At 38.1% G+C, this 19,166-nt stretch overlaps 1 protein-coding gene across 1 annotated transcript in view; it reads right to left on the reverse strand.

Annotated features, from left to right (window-relative positions):
* The window catches only part of PIEZO2 (piezo type mechanosensitive ion channel component 2), a 213,804-nt gene that overhangs the window by 146,829 nt on the left and 47,809 nt on the right, over window positions 1-19,166 (reverse strand). The window contains exon 2 of the mRNA XM_058177593.1: window positions 8,236-8,331. Within this exon, the coding sequence (XP_058033576.1) occupies window positions 8,236-8,331 (96 nt within the window). The remainder of the gene's footprint in view (window positions 1-8,235; window positions 8,332-19,166) is intronic.

Here is a 19,166-nt window from a genome sequence, read left to right on the forward strand (position 1 = left end):
CAGGAGGATGCTTGTACACCTGCAAACCACAGAAGTTCAAATGACTTTGGTTTTGACTTTAGTTGATTCATTTTTTCATATAAGGTCTATAAAACCTCGTTCTAGGTGGCAACCTCATACGATATTGTACAAAATTTAGGAATTATTTTATTTGCTTCTTTGTTGGAAGTCATATAGTGCTGTCACCATTTGTTTGGCTGATTTCACTTCTTGTTCCCAATTACATACTCTAGATAGATAATTTTTTTATATCTTGACACTTTTTTGGTTAATAGCCAAGACAGCTTCTTCTAGACTGGTCCCAACTTTTCCTTCATGTTTTAAATATTCCCGTCAACTCCCATTTAAAACATCTAGGAGAAAGTTATGATATACTGAGCCACTTTATACAATTCGCCCGACCTCAGGAGAATCAGCTTCATTAAGATTTGAAAGGTTGCTCCAAGCAATCCAAAAAGTATTTGGATGGACTGGTACAACTCTTATGGGATAGCAAATGAAGTTTTGTCTCTAGATTCCATCTCAAGTAGCATTTCAAGTGCTGAGAAATATTTGGCATTATTTGACTCATCTATGAGAAGCCTTGGATAACTATCAAATTTAGTTATCTTATTCATCTACCACATATCAATACAAAATTTATCTTCCCCATTTGGTTTAGGCAGTAAGACGACTGGAAAGGGACATGATGTAACATTTTATATCTTTCTTCCTGAAAAACAGTTGTGAACTTTTCAGGGGAAGGAGGAAGGTTTGAGGGATTTGTATGAGGGTTTTGCTTCTATAAGCTGCCTAGAGTCACTGTGAGTGAGTTGGGTAGCCATATATATTTTCTAAATAATAATAAAAAAAAAACTCAATAAGCAAGCAAGTTCTCATAGTATCAGCTGAAAAAGAGAGAGAAGATTCAGTATGAGCTATCGGAATAATGGATGGAATGCAGAGAAGTCAGAAGTCCCTCCAAGTATTCTGCAACTGCTGAAGGCTCTAAAAGTTTAATCAATGCTATGCTCATATGTTTGTGAACCAGTGATGGGTTGCTCCTGGTTCTGTCCGGTTCTATAGAACCGGTAGTAAAATTGGTGGGAGGCTACGCCCACCTGCCCCGATGTCATCAAGGGGCTTCTGAGCATGCGCAGAAGCGTGCACTCCCATTGCGAACCAGTAGTAAAGGTAACTGGGACCCACCCCTGATGTGAACTGGAAATCAAGATAAAACACCTATATGATCATATCCAAATAAAAAAAGGGTGATATCAGATATATATGATTTATAAGATTTATAAATCTTATAAGGGACAAAATAAAACCTAGCATTTAAAAAAAATTAACAACACTTCTGCAAAGAGAAAGACACAGGCATGCAGACATGGCCTACTATTGCTCTGCTTGCGCCCTGGAATAATAGTCAGCATAAATCAAAGAAACAAATAAATCAAAACTGCAAAGCCATGTGAAAAATACCACCATCCCTATTAAAACAATACTTCTTTTCACAAAATAACTTGCAAATATTTTAGTCCTTTAGAGCTTTTAATTAGATTAAATAGCAAACCAAAGTGGTTGTCTTATCTTGATCCCATTTGGAGAGAATGCAAACAACCACCATCACAACAACAAATGGTATATACCGTAACTGAGCCCAACTTATCAAAGAGCTGTGAGATGAGGTCCTTATATCTGTAAAATATGAGAATAGCAAGAAAATTCTGGGTGATCTGACCTAAACTTAGTTTGATTTTCCATATTTAATCTTACCAAAAAAAAGGCCTTGCCTTCCAAATTCTGCGACTATGCCAGAACATTTTGCAATGCTAGAAAATTTTGTAATGCTACAAAGTAAACATTGTGGAAAATATTTTGACTCATCAAAATGAATTTTCCCTAATGGTAATTTGTATTCTTTAGTAAATTAGATATGATATTATATAAAAAAACCCTAAATGTCAATATAATCAGTTACAACAATTTTAGCCACAAGACTTAGGTGCCTTGGAATCTCCAAAAACAGTTGATTATCTTAAGGTAAAGACAAGCTGCAACAGTACAGCAATATAGTTTAATTATTATTTTTTTGGGACTGCCATGGATTATTTGAAAAGTGAGTAGATTTTAGATTCAAGTCAAAACTTTATAAAAGCTTCTGGAAACTTGCCCTTAAAACAATTACCTCAACAATTTAAGCTTATTTAGCTTTTTTTTTTTTTAACAGAGATCGGTCATCTTCCCTCAAAGATGCATTTTAAGGATATTTGACAGGAGCGAAAAACACGTAGCACTGCAGTGTCGTATGCAGACTATCAGTTTCACCCATCAGCCAGGGAGGCAACACGAAGTATATCAACATGATTCATTCTGCCCCTACAGCCAATCCCTATTTGTCTTAGTAACTGGGCCAATAAGTGAGGCTGCAGGAAAAATTAAAATGCAGTAATTGGGTGAAATTTCTGCTGGTGGGAAAATATCCACCACTCACTCTTCCAGTAAGAGGTGAAGGTCAGGGAGAAGGCAAATATTGACATATGACCTATTTGGTTTAGCTATCTGTCAGAACTTGATGCCACACAGTGGATTGAAGTTTGGAGCCTTTTTCCTCCCATCAGGAAGTTCTCACTCACCACATGGACCATGTACAGCAGCAATGCTCTCCTCACTGTTTTCCCCTCAGAAAGTTCTTACTCTCTCTGCAAACAGTCCCGGGATTATCACTCATTCACTTCACCTGTTATTTGTATTTGTCTTCATTCTATCCTTATTCTACCATTTGCTCTCCCAATATTGCTTGTTTGTTTTAGACTCTCTTTTGTTTGACTCTCTTACTTAGACAGTCAAGCAAGAGAGTCAAACAAATGAGGGAGAAATACACACAAGCAGTATTGGGAGAGAAAGTAACTGTCTTTCTCACTTTGTGAAGCTCCAGTGACACATTATATTCACAGTTGTACAAGGAACCTGATCATCCTTTCTGCCCAATCAAATGGTCATAGGGAGGGGGTGCATACTCACAGCAGCAAAAATGGCCAAAGAAGCTGAATAGATGCCGGCCATATCACACACTGTGGATATAAGCATCATGTACATCTGTAGTTAAACGGATGCAGCTATGAGGTAGGGTGAAAGAAGGGCTGCAACTTGAAGAAATGTCCTTAAAGGCTGATTAGCAAGATATGTTCAAAGTAAAGTAAGGGGGAGATGGAAATATATTGTAAATGTAAGTTCCAATAGCTAAATACACAGAAATTTAACCTGGAAAAATATTTTTTTTTTTATTTTTTTTTATTTTTTTATATATAAAAAGTTTTTATTGGTCAAAAAAGATTTATGCAAATACATATCAGGTATGGTAAATTTTCATTTTTCTTATACATGATAAGAATTTTACTCAAAATTTTAAACACATACAACAGCCATATGGCAAGCAGGTGATACGAAGTAGCTAAGTTACAATCTTACATACACAATAAGGAAGGGTCAAGAATAATCAGAATATCATACGAAAGAGAATAAGGAAAACCAACATAATACCAAATATCTTTGTCACTTCCTAGTTTTGGATCTCAGAACTCTGGGTTCAGCCTGACCCAACTCCAGGGCCGCAACAGCGGCAGCCGCCTCCGCCCCATGGTCTATAACCTCCCCTTCTTCAATTCCTGGGTCATCTAAATCCAGGAGGGCTTTGTGTTCCTCCACATAGGCCGCAGCCTCCGCAATTGTACTAATTTTTTTTCGTAATGCCCTCCCGGAAAATCATCAATCCCTCTGGCATCAGCCATCTGAAGCCCACTCCCTTCTGGTACAATTTGCTTGATAAAAAGTAATATTTCTTTCTCATTTCACGTACCTGTCTGGGAATCTGCCTCAGAATGGCTATCTCCCTGCCCCTATAAGTCAGTGCCCCACTCCTATGTTTTCTAAGAATTTCATCTCTCGTCTCTCTTTTCACAAATTTGACATGAACCTCTCTAGGAACTGCATGCGTGCGTGCATATTGTGAATTAACTCTATAAACTCGATCCACATCCCAATTCATAAAATCAACACCTCTCCCAAGAAATTCTCCCAACAGTTTAGTCACAACATCTCTCAAGTCTTCTTGGTCCACTTCTTCCAAATTTTGAAACCTAAGGAAATAAGACATTTTATCCATCTGTAGTCAAGCACAGCATTGCTTGTCGTCTCCCCTCTTTTCTGCACTGCCGCATCTCACCCTCAGACCTTCCACTTTCTGCTTATTTTCTGCTGAGACTTGTTGAGTATCCTTTAAATCCTTTTGGATAGTCACAATTTCTGCTCTTATTTCATCCAGTTTCTTGTCCATATTAGATAACTTTTCCAGAATTCTCTCCATTTCTCCAGCAGTTGGTCTCTGACCTTTTGCCATTTAAAAACATTTTCCAAAATCCTCAGGCAAGCACAGTATCCTTATAATTTCCTCCGGATCCACCAGGGGGCACTCACAGGAGCAACGAGTCCAGAGTACAGTTAATCAACCAGGAAGCCGAAGGGAAGTGATGTCATCAAGATTCTCATAGTGAAGGCGGAAGCTGGACGCCACCATTGTTCCCCAGAGGGGGGGCCTCAAACCCTCCCTCCTAAATTTCTCCATCACCTCTTCTCTCCAGAGCTCCACAAAACCGGTAATCTTGTTATTTTAAGTTCTCCTCTCTCCAAAGTGATTCGTACTCCTTCCAGTCGCCGGGGAGAAAACCCCCGCACTCCGGAGTACTCCACTCACGTTTGCCGATATTCCCTTCCCTTCTTCATTCCTCAATTCTTCTCCGTTCCCTGTTCACCACCAGGCTGCTGCAATTATAAATCCAAAGCCCCGGTGTCACCGGGCACAGCGGCCCAGGCAACGACCAAAATAATGGCCGCGGCCTGTGGCCTCCGAACCCCGCCGAGCCTAGGACGCGCCAGCATCGGTCCCCCCAGTCCTGTATATCGGCTGGGAGACCCCTGGCGAGCCGTCCGTGCGGCAGGTGTCCTTTTCGGAACACCTGGCCCCTGGGGGCCTCGGCGGCGGCCGGATTCGGACACTGGAGGCAGGAGAAGCCTTCCAGACGTCCGTTGCCACCGGACACCGGAAGTCGTCCCAACCTGGAAAAATATTATGGATAAATGGAATAATGTTTTACATAAAGGAATATTTTTCATTTCATTTGACTGAAATGATATTAAGTTTTATATAACTTTTTTTTATTAAATGTTTTTCTTTTTAACAGAATTTAAAAATTAAGCCAGGTCTATTGTTTTTAAATAAACTAATCATTGAAGACTAAATGTCATTAATATTACAAGTATTATTTCAATTAAGAGACAAGGAATGCAAGAAAATATCTAACATACAGAAGAAATCCAGATAGTTTGGAAAATAGCTGAAGCATCTCTTGCCAGTAGAATAAATAGAACTGGAAGGGAGGGGAAGAAAGAAAAAGATCCAGAATGTGCATACCTAATAGAAGAGGTCAAGTGAAGCAAATTATCTGGAGGCTCCTTATACTATTAAGCCAATCAATCATACGAATAGCATTGTCCAAAAATAAAACAGAAGTATACAGTAAAGGAAAAGAATTTAAGAATGCCCAAAATAATAGAAGGAAAACCTGTGCTGTTCTACACCTTCTTCTTCCAAAACATCATTTAATAAGTACTAGATAACCTGTGATCTGTTGGGTCATCATTTCAATTGTGTCATTATTTTAAAAATATTTACTTACCTAAACAGAGGAATAAAATGACCACAGGTAATCAAAAAAATAGTGGGATCTGGGGCAATTTCCCATTTTCTGTCAACTTCTCACTGACTTTGCCTGCAAGAAGCTTGCAGGGAGAAAGCCAATGGGAAAGCTGGCAGGGAAAGTTGCAAGCTGCTAGGGCAGGGGTGTCCAAACTTGGTCCCTTTAAGACTTTTGGACTTCAACTCCCAGAGTTCCTCAGCCAGCTTTGCTGGCTGAGGGACTCTGGGAGTTGAAGTCCAAAAGTCTTAAAGGGACCAAGTTTGGACACCCCTGTGCTAGGGTAAGTCTCCCCAACCCGTGCACTCTTTCTCAGTCCCTCTGTGCACATGCTGTGCTGGCTGCACACACACACACACACACACACACGCATATGCTTCCTGACCTGAAGTGCACCCTCATGCACTCTCCCTGATCCTCGCCACATCTCTCACATATCCCCTTGCTCTTTTTCCACCTGGCAGTTGGCCTTGGACTTGCAACTTCCTGTCAGCTTTCTCACTGACTTTGCTTGTGGGATGCTGCAGTGAGTGTCAGCAATCATAATTGAGTTCAGACTTCCTGCTGACTTCTCCATTGATTTGTGGGAAATTGTCAGGGAGCATTATAAATCACAATCGCATGACCGTGGCTGTATGATAGCACTAAAGCAGCCATAACTTTTTCAAATTTCAACCTCATGGAAGTATTGGGTTTTGGACACATCCCTTTAGTTTGTCCATTTAAGGTACCCTGGTTTAAAAATGGTTGCCTTACAGGCTACAAACAGACATGAGAGTTTTAGTAGTATATAGATCTCTACATATAACTGCCCATGGTGCTACATTTTGCAACAGCGAAAGCTTCTGGATATTCTTCAAGGGTAGCCTCATGTAGAGAATATTACAGTAACCTAGTCAGAGGTGACTAAAGAATGAGTGACCATGGGTATAACCTCTCAATCCACAGATGGGCATAACTGGGGCATAACATGAAGATATCCCATTACATGAAGTTATTAAATCCCATCTAATGTCAAAGATAGTATAGTCCTGGAACCAACAAGACCCAAAACCCAAAACCACTCAGTTTTTCCAGGGTTCAGCTGAAGCCTATTGTTTCCCATCCAGATCCTCACAGTCTCAGACTTCTATTATCTATCTGTCTGTCTGTCTGTCTGTCTGTCTGTCTGTCTGTCTGTCTGTCTGTCTGTCTGTCTGTCTGTCTATCATTCATTCATTCATTATAATGCCCATCTCCCTACAAGGTGATTCTGGGCAGTTATTATTCACACCTTACAACAACTGATTCTGGGTAACTATTAACTCACACCTTACAATAACTATCCTAAAAAATATTAAGTTTCCTCAAATACCTTTGAGTCTGTCATCTGCACCTCTATAACTGTCTGGTTTGGTTCTGCAACCCAACAAGACAGACACAGACTTCAGAGGATTTTAGAATTAGAACTGCAGAAAAAACAGTTACCACCAACCTGCCTTCCATTGAGGATCTGTATACTGCACGAGTCAAAAGGGGGCTGTGAAAATATTTACAGACCTCTCGCAAACTGGACATAAACTGTTTCAACTCCTACCCTCAAAATGACGCTATAGAGCACTGCACACCAAAACAACTAGATACAAGAACATTTTTTTCCTGAACGCCATCACCCCACTAAACAAATAATTCCCACAACACTGTCAAACTAGTTACTAAGTCTACATTACTATTAATCTTCTCATCTTTCCCACCACCCATCTCCTCCCACTTATGACTGTAACCTTATTGCTGGTATCCTTAAGATTTATATTGACTGTTTCCCTATGGCTATCATTAAGTGTTGTACCTTATGATTCTTGAAAAATGTATCTTGTCTTTTATGTACACCGAGAGTGTATGCACCAAGATAAATTCCTTGTGTGTCCAATCACACTTGGCCAATAAAGAATTCTATTCTATTCTATTCTTTGGACCCTGATAGTCTTTAATATAATGTAGGGGTTCCCAACCGGGCATGCTTGCACCCCTTAGGAGTGTGAGATGATATTCCAGGGGGTGTGAAAACTTGGGTTTAGAAGTTTCAAAATTATAGTGTATATGCATAATTATATGCATATAATTATTTACTTTTATAAGAGGTGCGAGAATATATCAGAGGCGTTCTAGGGGTGCGGGGTATAGAAAAGGTTGGGAACCCCTGATATAATGCATACAACAGAAAGTGCACGTCAATTAGCTATATACTTCAATAAACTATGAAGCTCTTACCAGTTTTGAGGAATTGATTGTCAGGTAATAGTTATGCTGGTATTAGTTATTTATTTATTAAATTTCTAATCTGTCCATCTCCCCCATAAGACAATCCTGTATATATTATAAATATATACGTACAGTTTTCTTTCTTACTGTGGAATCTTTCTGAGACAGAGTTTGACTTATTTAAAAAAGAACAATTTCATTGCAATAGTGATTATATCTATCTTACTGTAAATATATCTGCCAGGAACATGATACTTACCTTGCATTGTTATTTTTGTAGGTTCAGAAAACAGCGGAATGAGTAAGAGGTAGATGAGGTAGACAAATGAGAGCCCATTGTAGCGGAATGCACATGCTGCAGAGAGAAGGGAGAAACACAGATAAGTATAGGTAACACTAGGTTAATAATTAAATGATAGCACACTGTCTAGATCAAGATACTGTATATGTAATGCATAGTTGCTACCAAATCTTCATATATAAATATATATTCTCTCATAGCCTCTGTGAGAATACTCACTACAAGAAGGCAAATTATCAAGGTTACATCCTGTCATCGCTCTGCCTCCTGAAGATTCAATCTATCAACCTAGTCAAGTGCCCAAGTGGAGCTGCATGTGTGAATGCAAGTGCCCGCCACTTGTGCAACCTGGTTCTAAGCGGACCATGATCCAGTAGAGGGCCAGGGCCCAGGGTTTGGGGACTCCGGCCTTAAAGAATAAAAGTAGGGTGGCTTTATGATTCAGCCAAAAGATGATTTAGCTCATCTCTTGGTTTTATGACAGACTTCTTGTTTGATGCTAGAAGTCTTCTATTATAGTTCTAGTTTTTTCTTATCAAAAAAACCTGAAGAAATAATTAAAATTAATTAATTAGTTCAATTTCTGTAGCCATCCATCTCAGCCAATGACTCTGGGTGGCTTACAATTTAAGAAACATATTACAATTAAGACACCAAAATCATTTTAAAACAATAAAAATAATAAATAACAATACAAACATCCAAAATAAATATACATAGAAGCTGAGATATTTGACCAGTTAACAATATAGCCAGGAAATGGGGTCCTTGATATATTCAGCACCCCAAACTCAGGAACATAATCAGGATTTAAGGCCTTAAAAAGGCTAATAGGGTTGGGTCCAAATCTCCAAGGGGAGGATGTTCCATAGTCCCTGCTAGTCCCTGCCAGCCAATACTCTTTGGCTGATAGGATCTGCAGCATACCCATTTTGCTAGATTGAGTTGGACAGGTAGAAACTCTTGGGAAAAGTTGATCCCCCAGGTAACCCAATCTTAAGTCATGCAGGGCTTTAAAGGTGACACCTTGAATTGCACTCAGAAACAATACAGCTCATTCAGAAGTGGTGTTATGTGTGACATATATCTGGCATCATTTACTACCTGCACAGCCACATTCTGCACCAGTTGAAAATTCTGAATGGTCTTCAGGGGCAACCCCAATTATGTTACCTATCCAAGAAATTTAGTGAAGTTCTGTGCTCAAGCCACATGTGGAACGAACAGTTAAATGCCTCTTTGAACAAATCTGTTCATTAATACACATATTTTCAAAGATTATTTATAAGTTCTTACCCTCGAGTATTTTCCTTTCATTGGCTATAATATAATGCTTGTTGCTATAAAGTGGGCCTATATTTTTCTAAAACAAGATTTGATTAAATATCTGAGGAATACAACTTGAAGATGAGAAATCAATATTCTAGCATTCAAAGCCCTTTTTATTCATAAAACATAATTGTGACATTCAACCATTTTATTTTTTTCCAAGAATTGGTCAAAAATTTTGTAGATTCCTAATGCACATTTCTATTTAATAGAAACCTTTATTGTCTAAGAATCAGATAAAAGTTAACGACTTTTATAAAGTATATTTAAAAAATACTATCTTGAAAAGTGAAGGAAAAAAGCTAATTTAATCCAATTATATTAACAGATAATGAGACTCACCATATTCAATCTTTTCACATGATATAAACTAAATCCAGGGGTGTTCTTGCACAGGACTAGACATAAAAGTAATGTCATACAACCACATTTTAAAATATGATAATAGCTACAACTTTTCTCTGAAATTATTTATGATCAGAAAGAAGAGGTACCAAGCTAAAACATTAATAAACTCACTTATCTTTTTCTTCTAATGAACCTTGTTTTAAAATAAATAAATAATGATAATAAATAAATAAAAATATAATAGAAGCAATTTTAATTCACTAGCTTTATAACGACAATGAACAACTTGTGTCCCTGCCAACATAAAATTGTGAGCCTAAAGGAAGAACCAGGAATTACAGTGTGGTCTTATTAAATATTATCTAATTATACTGAAGCTATTTATATGCATTCCTCTCATGCAGCTGGAATTCCATTCCAATTAGACATGGATGGATACTATCACATATATTCTTGACGCAGAATGACTCCTTATCAAAGGGATAGTCAATTCCATTAAAAGAATGCACATAATTTGGTCACATTAACATTTGGAACACTTCAATTGGGAGCACACAACTGCAATACCTCCCCACCCCAAACCTTAACAAAAATCCCAGGGGATCTTCAAAGATTACAAAGATACTAAACCTTTGTAATTTTTAATATGAGGGAAGGGAAAATACACCATACAGTATATCCCATGAGATAATATTTATTGGAAGAATGATTTACATTATGATATGATTTACATTAACTCAAATTTAGTTCTTGTTTTAGTCATGACCATATGCTTATCCTGCGATCATCTAGTTTTGGAGATGGAGTTGCTGGCATAAGTTCAAAGCCTTAAGGCAGTCATCAACCTAAAAAATTGTACCCCTCCAATTTGAATAAATATTTGAGCCAGGCAGAAGCCATTCACAAAAAGCTACTCCGTCTAATAACAGTATTTTGAAAGACATCTTTGTTACAAAGACAGATGGCAACTTATCTCTCTATTTGTTTAGCCTAAGCAGCCAAGAGAGCCCATTTGTACCTGATCAAATGTCTATTTTCCCATATCATGGGAACTTTCCTTAAATTGTCCAATCGAAACACAGTGATAGACCCTATGTTCTTCTAGGAAATCTTGTAAGAAGCAAGAACTTCAGTTGTATAACTTTAGCTATATATATGCTAAACTATTCTCCTTGGTCATGAAAAGATTTTATTCAACAAGTCTAACAACCGTTGAAGATTTTTTAATACAGGTAGCTCTCAACTAAGAACTATTTGTTCAGTGACCATTTGAAATTACAATGGCTCTGAACGAAGGGACTCAAGATCCCTGTTTGAAGTTCTGACCACTGCATTGCCCTCAAAGTCATGTCATCAAAATTTGGGAACTTGTCAGTATGCTCACCTTTATGACTGGGAGTGCCACAATTCTTCCCACCATGGGCTGGGAGGCCTTAGTCAGCTAGGCGCACTGTTGTGAACAACTGCTGGCGGCTGGGAATCCTCTGCCAGCTAGTCCAGGGGTCTCCAACCTTGACAACTTTAAGCCTGGTGGACTTCAACTCCCAGAATTCCCCAGCCAGCAAAGCTGGCTGGGGAATTCTGGGAGTTGAAGTCCACCAGGCTTAAAGTTGCCAAGGTTGGAGACCCCTGAGCTAGCCCCAGAAGTGTTCAGACCTTCCCTCTCCCAGTCTGAGAGTCCTGGCCTCAAACAAACAAAATGTTTTGATATTTATGTAGTTACTTACCAAGCACATCTAAATTATATTAAAGTAACCAAAATATATTTACAATCCCCAAAGCAGGCCACAACTTTTGAGCACCCCTAAAGTTTGGAAATAGAAATTTGAAATATTTGACACGCTCTACTGTCCCCCACCATGTTGAGAAGGCTTGGCTGGCTAAGCCCAGCAATGCACAGATATCCTCCTCCCCCCATTCCAAAAGGCCTGGCCTTCTCCCTGCCCCACCATGCTTAGAAGGCCTCAGCCAGCTGGCCTAATGACATGTGGGCCTTCTCCTCACCCTCACCACTTCACAGAGGCTTGGCCTTCTCCTTGGCCTACGATGCCTGGGTCCACTTATCTTTCCCTTTCCCTGCAATTGCTGACAGACACACCCAACCAATGTGAGCTAGAAATCTAGCAAAGGCAATCTTTTTTTTTTATTTGTCACAACATTATATATAAGCATAAGCATGAAATAACTATACGATATATAATTATATATATAACCATAAGTATATAATAACTATATCAAATTGGATACAATCAAAGGGAACATTAGGACAGGAATGGTAGGCATGTTGGTGCTCTTATGCACGCCCCTTACAGACCTCTTAGGAATGAATGAGGTTAATAGTAGATAGTTTTTGGTTAAAGTTTTGGGGATTTTGGGAAGAGACCAAAGAGTCTGGTAGTGCATTCCAGGCATTAACAACTCTGTTTCTAAAGTCATATTTTCTGCAATTGAGATTGGAGCGGTTCACGTTAAGCTTAAATCTATTGTGTGCTCGTGTATTTTTGCGACTGAAGCTGAAGTACTCTTCAACAGGAAGGACGTTGTAACAGATGATTCTATGAGTTAAACTCAGGTCATGTCGAAGGCGGCGAATTCTAAATTTTCTAAACCCAGGATTTCAAGTCTGGTGGCATAAAATATTTTGTTGTGATCAGAGGAGTAGAGAACTCTTCTTGTAAAATATCTCTGGACAGGCTCAATTGTATTAATGTCCGAAATGAGGTATGGATTAAAGGCTAAAGAGGCAATTGTCCCCCAGACTGGCTAGGAAAAAAGGGATTGTTTTCTTTGAGTGAAGCAATCATTTGAGTGTCTTAACAACCACAATTACTAACAACCAAAATTCCAAGCTCAGTTATGGTCATAAGTCAAAGACTACCTACACTCCACAACGTATCCAACAATCTAAATCAGTCCGATTCAATCTTTTGGCTTGCCTGGGCTCCACCAAGTAAAGAGGAATTGTCTTAGACCACATATAAAATATATAATATAGTTAATATTTTTAACTGGTGATAGAACCTTATCTTTATTTTTTATTCTAATCTCTTCTATATTTTTCTTACCTACCCCTAACGAGAAAACATATAAATTCTCCTTGTAAAGCAATAAAAGAACTAAGTCCTTCTCATTTTTCTTGACTAAAAGACTGCTTTATATATAAAAGCATGACTGATTAATACGTAACCATGGTCACAGTAATTTTCATCCCTAATTTCATCATTGCATTTTAGTTTCCTGTCACATAATCACTGACACATTATGTGCCATCAAGTCAGTGTCAACTCTGAGCTACCACGTAGATTTTCTCCCTAACAATTTGTCCCTAACCTGTACCCTCAGGTCTTCCATCAGTGCAGCCATCTGATAAATGTAGTGAAGAATTTTTCCTGCCCTGGCCACAGCTGCCAACACCTCATTGACTATGAGTTTAAAAAGACTTCCAGACTGCAGAAATACTATATCTGCCCAAATACCCACATCTATTCAGTCTTAGTAGGATAGTTCCTCTTTCTTTAAATCCACACAGTCTCCAGGCACTGGAACAGAATCTCAACTGCCCTACTTGGCTAGCCTGGGATCAAAAGATATAGTTAGTTATCATTAGTATGATGAGACTACACCCAATGCAAGTGGATGACTTCACTCAGGGATTTCATGTAGATATTGAATAGAAGGGGGGAGACTTTACAGTACTCCACAGAGGAAGAACATGGGGAGTAATTTTCCCCATCCAACCAAAACTATGGTATTGTACAAATCAATGTGAAACACCCAATTAAAACCATCCCTAGAGAAAAGAAGAGAAGTAGTCTTCAATGATGCCCACTAGTCTATAGAGCCAACTCAGGACACTGCGGTTGACAACATCAAAAGTCACTGAGACATCAAAGATTACCAAGTTCCTTGGTAAACCAAGGTGTACCCCAGGATACACAGGGAGAAGCTGCAGAGAGGCAATACAGTCCAAAATCCCATAACCTTCCCTTTTTCAGACAGCAATTAAGACCTCAGCTGGACCACCCACCAAATCCTTAGGAAAAACGCCAAGTTTTCTTTGGGCCTTCAAGGAACCATTAAGTACCTGACGGTGGGAGGACTATTAAATGGTTCCTATCTTTCTTTTGGGAGAGAGTGTGACACCATAGAGGCAGAAGGCAATCAGAAAGTGATCTGCCAAAGGCAATGGATTCGTAACAATGTCCCCCATTGCAAGATCACATCTTAACTGTCCCAAGACAAAAATTAGATCCCTCTTTTTCCTCCCATCTTTACCAGCATTAGAGCCTTCTCCAGAAAACTAGATCATCTCCTAATGTATCCAAAGTAAGATCATTTGAACACAGTCATTTGTGCTTCAAGTGAGAACTCTGGGTTGACGTATTTAATAATCAATTTTTTGCTTTCTTGGTTGTCCACAGTATTCTCAGGAGTGTTCCTCAAAACAAAAACTTAAAAGCTTCATTATCTTCCTGTCCTGCTTCTTCAAAGTCCAATTTCATTTCCATACAGCTTCATAGGAATCACCACTTGTACTATTTTGATCTTTGTAAGTATAGACACGTCATGGCATCAGAACATCTTTTCCAAGGCATTCATGACTACTCTACTAAATCAGTCTGGTCTTCTTTACATATTTTAGTCCCATTTTTTCACTGTGCTCCTTGACTCAGCAATCCTATGCATTTTCAGCTATCAGACTACTGTATCTTCATAATGCAGGTTATTGATGTTCCTTGTTCCAATTATAAAACCACACTCATTTTTTTCCAATTCTGATTCCCTTAATATACAGTATATTCAGCATGTAGGTTGAATAAATAATAAGGGGGATACATACTGCCTTGTCTCACTTGTTTTCCAATCTGGGCCAGTCTATTTCATCATATTCTGTACTGTAGCTTCCTGACTTGTATCTAACTTTCACATAAGGACAATGACACGAGATGCCCATGAAGCACATAACAACTACTTTTTTATGTTCTTTATGTTATAGCTTGATTACCTAGCATCACTTTTTCCATGTACTATAAGACTCTAATCTGCATTGAATGATTCTAAGCATTTTTTTTGCTAGCCTATGAAAAGAAAAGTACTATCAAGTGCAGAAAAGCAGGAGTCCAGGCACTTCAAAAATATATAGGTTTATTGCAAACTGAAGTTCTTTACTAGCATCTGAACTACTAACACTCAAAGAAAACTGGTGGTAGATAAGAGTCAACAGAATTCGAAGTGGATTGGACTTAGATCTCTTGTGGATGACAAGGGACTTGAGACCGATGATGCATTTGAAACACACACACCTTCGGCTCAGCTTGGTCTCCTACATGTACTGTAACATAGTATTGTAGCTAACACTAAAGCAACCAAATCATTTGAAGATTCAGCATAATTTTGTTTGTATGCATAAAAGCAATAATACTGGTATATACTGGTTTCCCAGCAAAACAGCAAAGAGCAACAGCAGAACTTATATACCATAGGCCACTACACTGCAAAAACAAAGCAAAGAAAAAGACCTACAGAATGAAAATTACAGTATGGAATATTTCAAATAAATTCATCTCTGCGACCTTATATATTTTATTCTGACCTATGAGGTTAGCATGCTAGCCATATCAACTTTGAGATATGGTCAGTAGTAAAAACAATTTGGTTTACTAGGCCGTAGGTTCTTGACTGAATATTGCCCCCGTCACCACTCAAGGGCAATTCAGTTTGCTATGAAAGTTTTCTTACAAATGCACTTTAAGCAGTTAATATGTACGGAGAGCGGGCAGAAGGGAGGAGGAATATCAATGAATAGATAGTAAATGCAGCTTGCACGTGTATGGGTGAAGGGTACTTTTTACCACTACAATAATTTGCACATTCTATTGTCTCATTTTTTGTGTGTATTGGGACATACAGTCGTTTTAGACTCTTCCAATATGTTTGCCACTATGCTGTTTTCTAGATCTGCTGCCACAGCTTGATTAGAACTTAAAGGATTCTTCAACTACTGCTGCCATATTTCTGTGGATATGCCATCAATTCCTGTAAGCTACAAACTTAGTAATGACTGGATCTAACTTCATCTTCTAGTATTAAGACATTCTTGTAAATATGGGATATTTTCTAAAAATCTAAGATGCTGACATCTCTACTGTATAGTACTCCAATGTATTCTTTCTGTCTTTGGCATGCCAGTCTCCAATCACAAGCAGCAAATCTTGATAGCATGTTCTATTAATTTCAAATTGAACTTGATCGTAAAATTCATCAACAACCTCTGGCTGTGGTTGAAGCATAAACGTGTATGGTCATCATATTAGAGGGCTGTCCGTAAAATCTAATTGTTATTATCTGGACACCGACTGCATTGTAATCAAATATTATTTTTGCTATACCCTTCATAATTTTTATAACATACAACACCCAATCCTTTTTTGTTTTCTATATTCTGAGTGATCTTCTGAGTGGAAGTATCCAATCCTAGTTCATCTCAAATTTACTGATGTCTAAGGTGTCAATTCACAGTTGTTTCATCTTTCACTGTGTTTAGTTTTCCCATGTTCATGCATCTTACATTCCATGTTCCCACTGTAATTCAGCTTTTACAGCTCCAGCTTTCTTTTTTCTATATGACATCAAGAATTAGTTGTCTCAAAGGCTTTCATCTAGACATTAATACTCCAAAAAAATCTTCAGGTTTCATCTTCTTTGGGAGTATATTCTGAGTATATCATTGATTATTTTATATTTTCTATCAATGTGGTTCTTTCTGTAAAAATATAGGAATGGTTTACCATTGCCTTTCTTAAACAATCTAAATTGATGCCTTGGCCTGTATTAAAATGAACACCTGCCTCCAGCATCTTCCAATATCACTGTTGCCCAGCACAGGTGCCTGTTTGCATTAATTTGGTGGCTAGTATGATCTTCACATCTTGGATGACCCTGCTGTAAATATATGGTATTGGCATACATTCCCAATATTCTTTGCTCACCTAACCCAGGAACACTTCTCACATAATGAAGTAGCACAGCAGGCTTGGGGACACTCTTTTGATACTAAATGTCAATTCTTCTCTCTGATGAGCATTCTCTTTTCCTATTTCATGTTATTGAATTTGGGATGGGGTAGTGACAATTATGCCCTCGGAAGTAAAATGCTAAACAATATTGATGAATTCCAGAAAAGGACTGAAAATAACAGATTAAAATTTAATAGACTAAATCCCGACACTTTCTACTTACAAAAGAGAGAGAGAGAGAGAGAGAGGAGACTAAGGAATAGAATGGGGTAATACTTAGCTTGGCAATAATATATATAAAAGATCATGAAATAGAAATTAGTTATAAACAAAATATGAGTTAGCTGTATGATGAAATTTGAAAACTGGAGTCAAGAAAATTTGGGGACAAATGACAGCACTCTTCATATATTTGAAAGGATGTGTCACACAGAAGGTCAAGACCTGTTCCCCATCATCCCAAAGGGCAGAAGAGAGAATCATGGATTTAAACTAGAAAAGGCAGGCTCCATTTGAATGTTAGGAAAACTTCCTATACACTGAAGACTATTTGACAGTAGAATCAACTGCTCATCCTTTGCTAAATGTATTCAAGTCAACTATCTGTGCAGGGTGCTTTAACTGAGTGCTACATTGGGCAGGAATCTCTTTCAATTGTTATGGTATTTTAGTTATTGGCATAGAACCTTTCTTCATCTTTTCTCCTATATATCCACTTTCCCACTGCTTCCTAAAATGTTTTAAAATTTTTGCAGTGGAGAAAAAAATATAAAGATAAATTATATACACACAGAAAGGGGGGGGGCATTATATGGCCTGTAGAAAGACATCTGTATTATTCCTTATATATTTTATTTGATTTTTGTTGTTGAGTCATTTGGTTGCTTTTGAATTTTTGAGACTTGAGAAACTTTTTTTGGCCAAGATTAGATGTTATAATTGCTTGAGTTCTTGGGAACTTACCCATTATACTTTAAATAATCTGAATGATTTCTGTTGAACGTGTTTGTAGACTTAATCACAAAAACTACCGATTACCTGTAACTATCTGTTAATAAAATCTAGAATGTGGGTCCAAATAGCTGGAATGGTTTAATACTGTTTAATACTTTCTAGTTTCTAGTTTATCCATGCAGCTTCTAAGACAAATGATACAGTGAAACATCTATACAGAATAGTTAATAGTTATAGAGGAAAAATTACATATTACATGATTATATAACCATGGGAATTAAACTGATGTGCTCTTTAAATGGAGAGAACATATTAGGGGTGGGGGAGTGGAATGCTTTTTTAATAGATTTTTATTCTGTCTTTCTGTTTCTAAAGGGGTTTTCCCACACACAAACGTCTTGAAAGGCATCAGGCTAGTAGAGCCTGATTCGGTCTACTACGCCACAGGAAGCAAATCTATTGCCAAGCTGTTTGTCTACTCTGCCAAAATAATAAGAGTTCAGGTAGTCCTCAACTTACAATCAGTTGCTTAGTGATCATGCAAGTTTATGATGGACCCAGAAAAAAGGACCGTATGAACAGGATTCAAAGTTCTGACAGCTGCCCCAATTCGCAGTCAAGTGATCAGATTTTCTGTGATTGGCAACTCTGCAGCATCCCACAGTCATACATTGCAATTTGTGACTTTTTTGCCAGAAACCACAGTGGTGCAGCCCGTAGTTCAATTCTGACGGGGTTCAAGGTTGACTCAGCTTTCCATCCTTCTGAGATTGATAAAATGAGGATCCAAAGTGTTGGAGACAATATGCTGACATTGTAAACCACTCAGAGAGTCCTGGAAAGCACTCTGGAGCAGTATGTAAGTCTAAGGGCTATTGCTATTGCCTTCTAGTTTCCTGCAAAAGATGTCCATTGCAAACAATGGGTTCATTTAACGACCATCTCAAAAAAAAAAAGGTATGAATTCATCCAGGAAAAATAGAAGACTGTTCCTCTTTCTCAAGATGATTGAATCCAATAACAAAATAAATATTAACCCTGGTGGTAATACTCCAGCTAAAATCTCAGAAACTCTAGATGGCAGTGTTTAACTACATCAGGATATATGGGCTTGTCCCAGAAAAATGAAGCTGGCTGATTGCTTGCTATTTTTGAAAAGATTTCCATTTCTAAAAATTGTTATGAACTATTTCTTCATACAGTGCACAGGTTATTGAATTTTCCAACAGAATTGTGATTGCC

This window comes from Ahaetulla prasina, chromosome 3 (assembly GCF_028640845.1).
Source record: "Ahaetulla prasina isolate Xishuangbanna chromosome 3, ASM2864084v1, whole genome shotgun sequence".
NCBI lineage: Eukaryota > Metazoa > Chordata > Lepidosauria > Squamata > Colubridae > Ahaetulla > Ahaetulla prasina.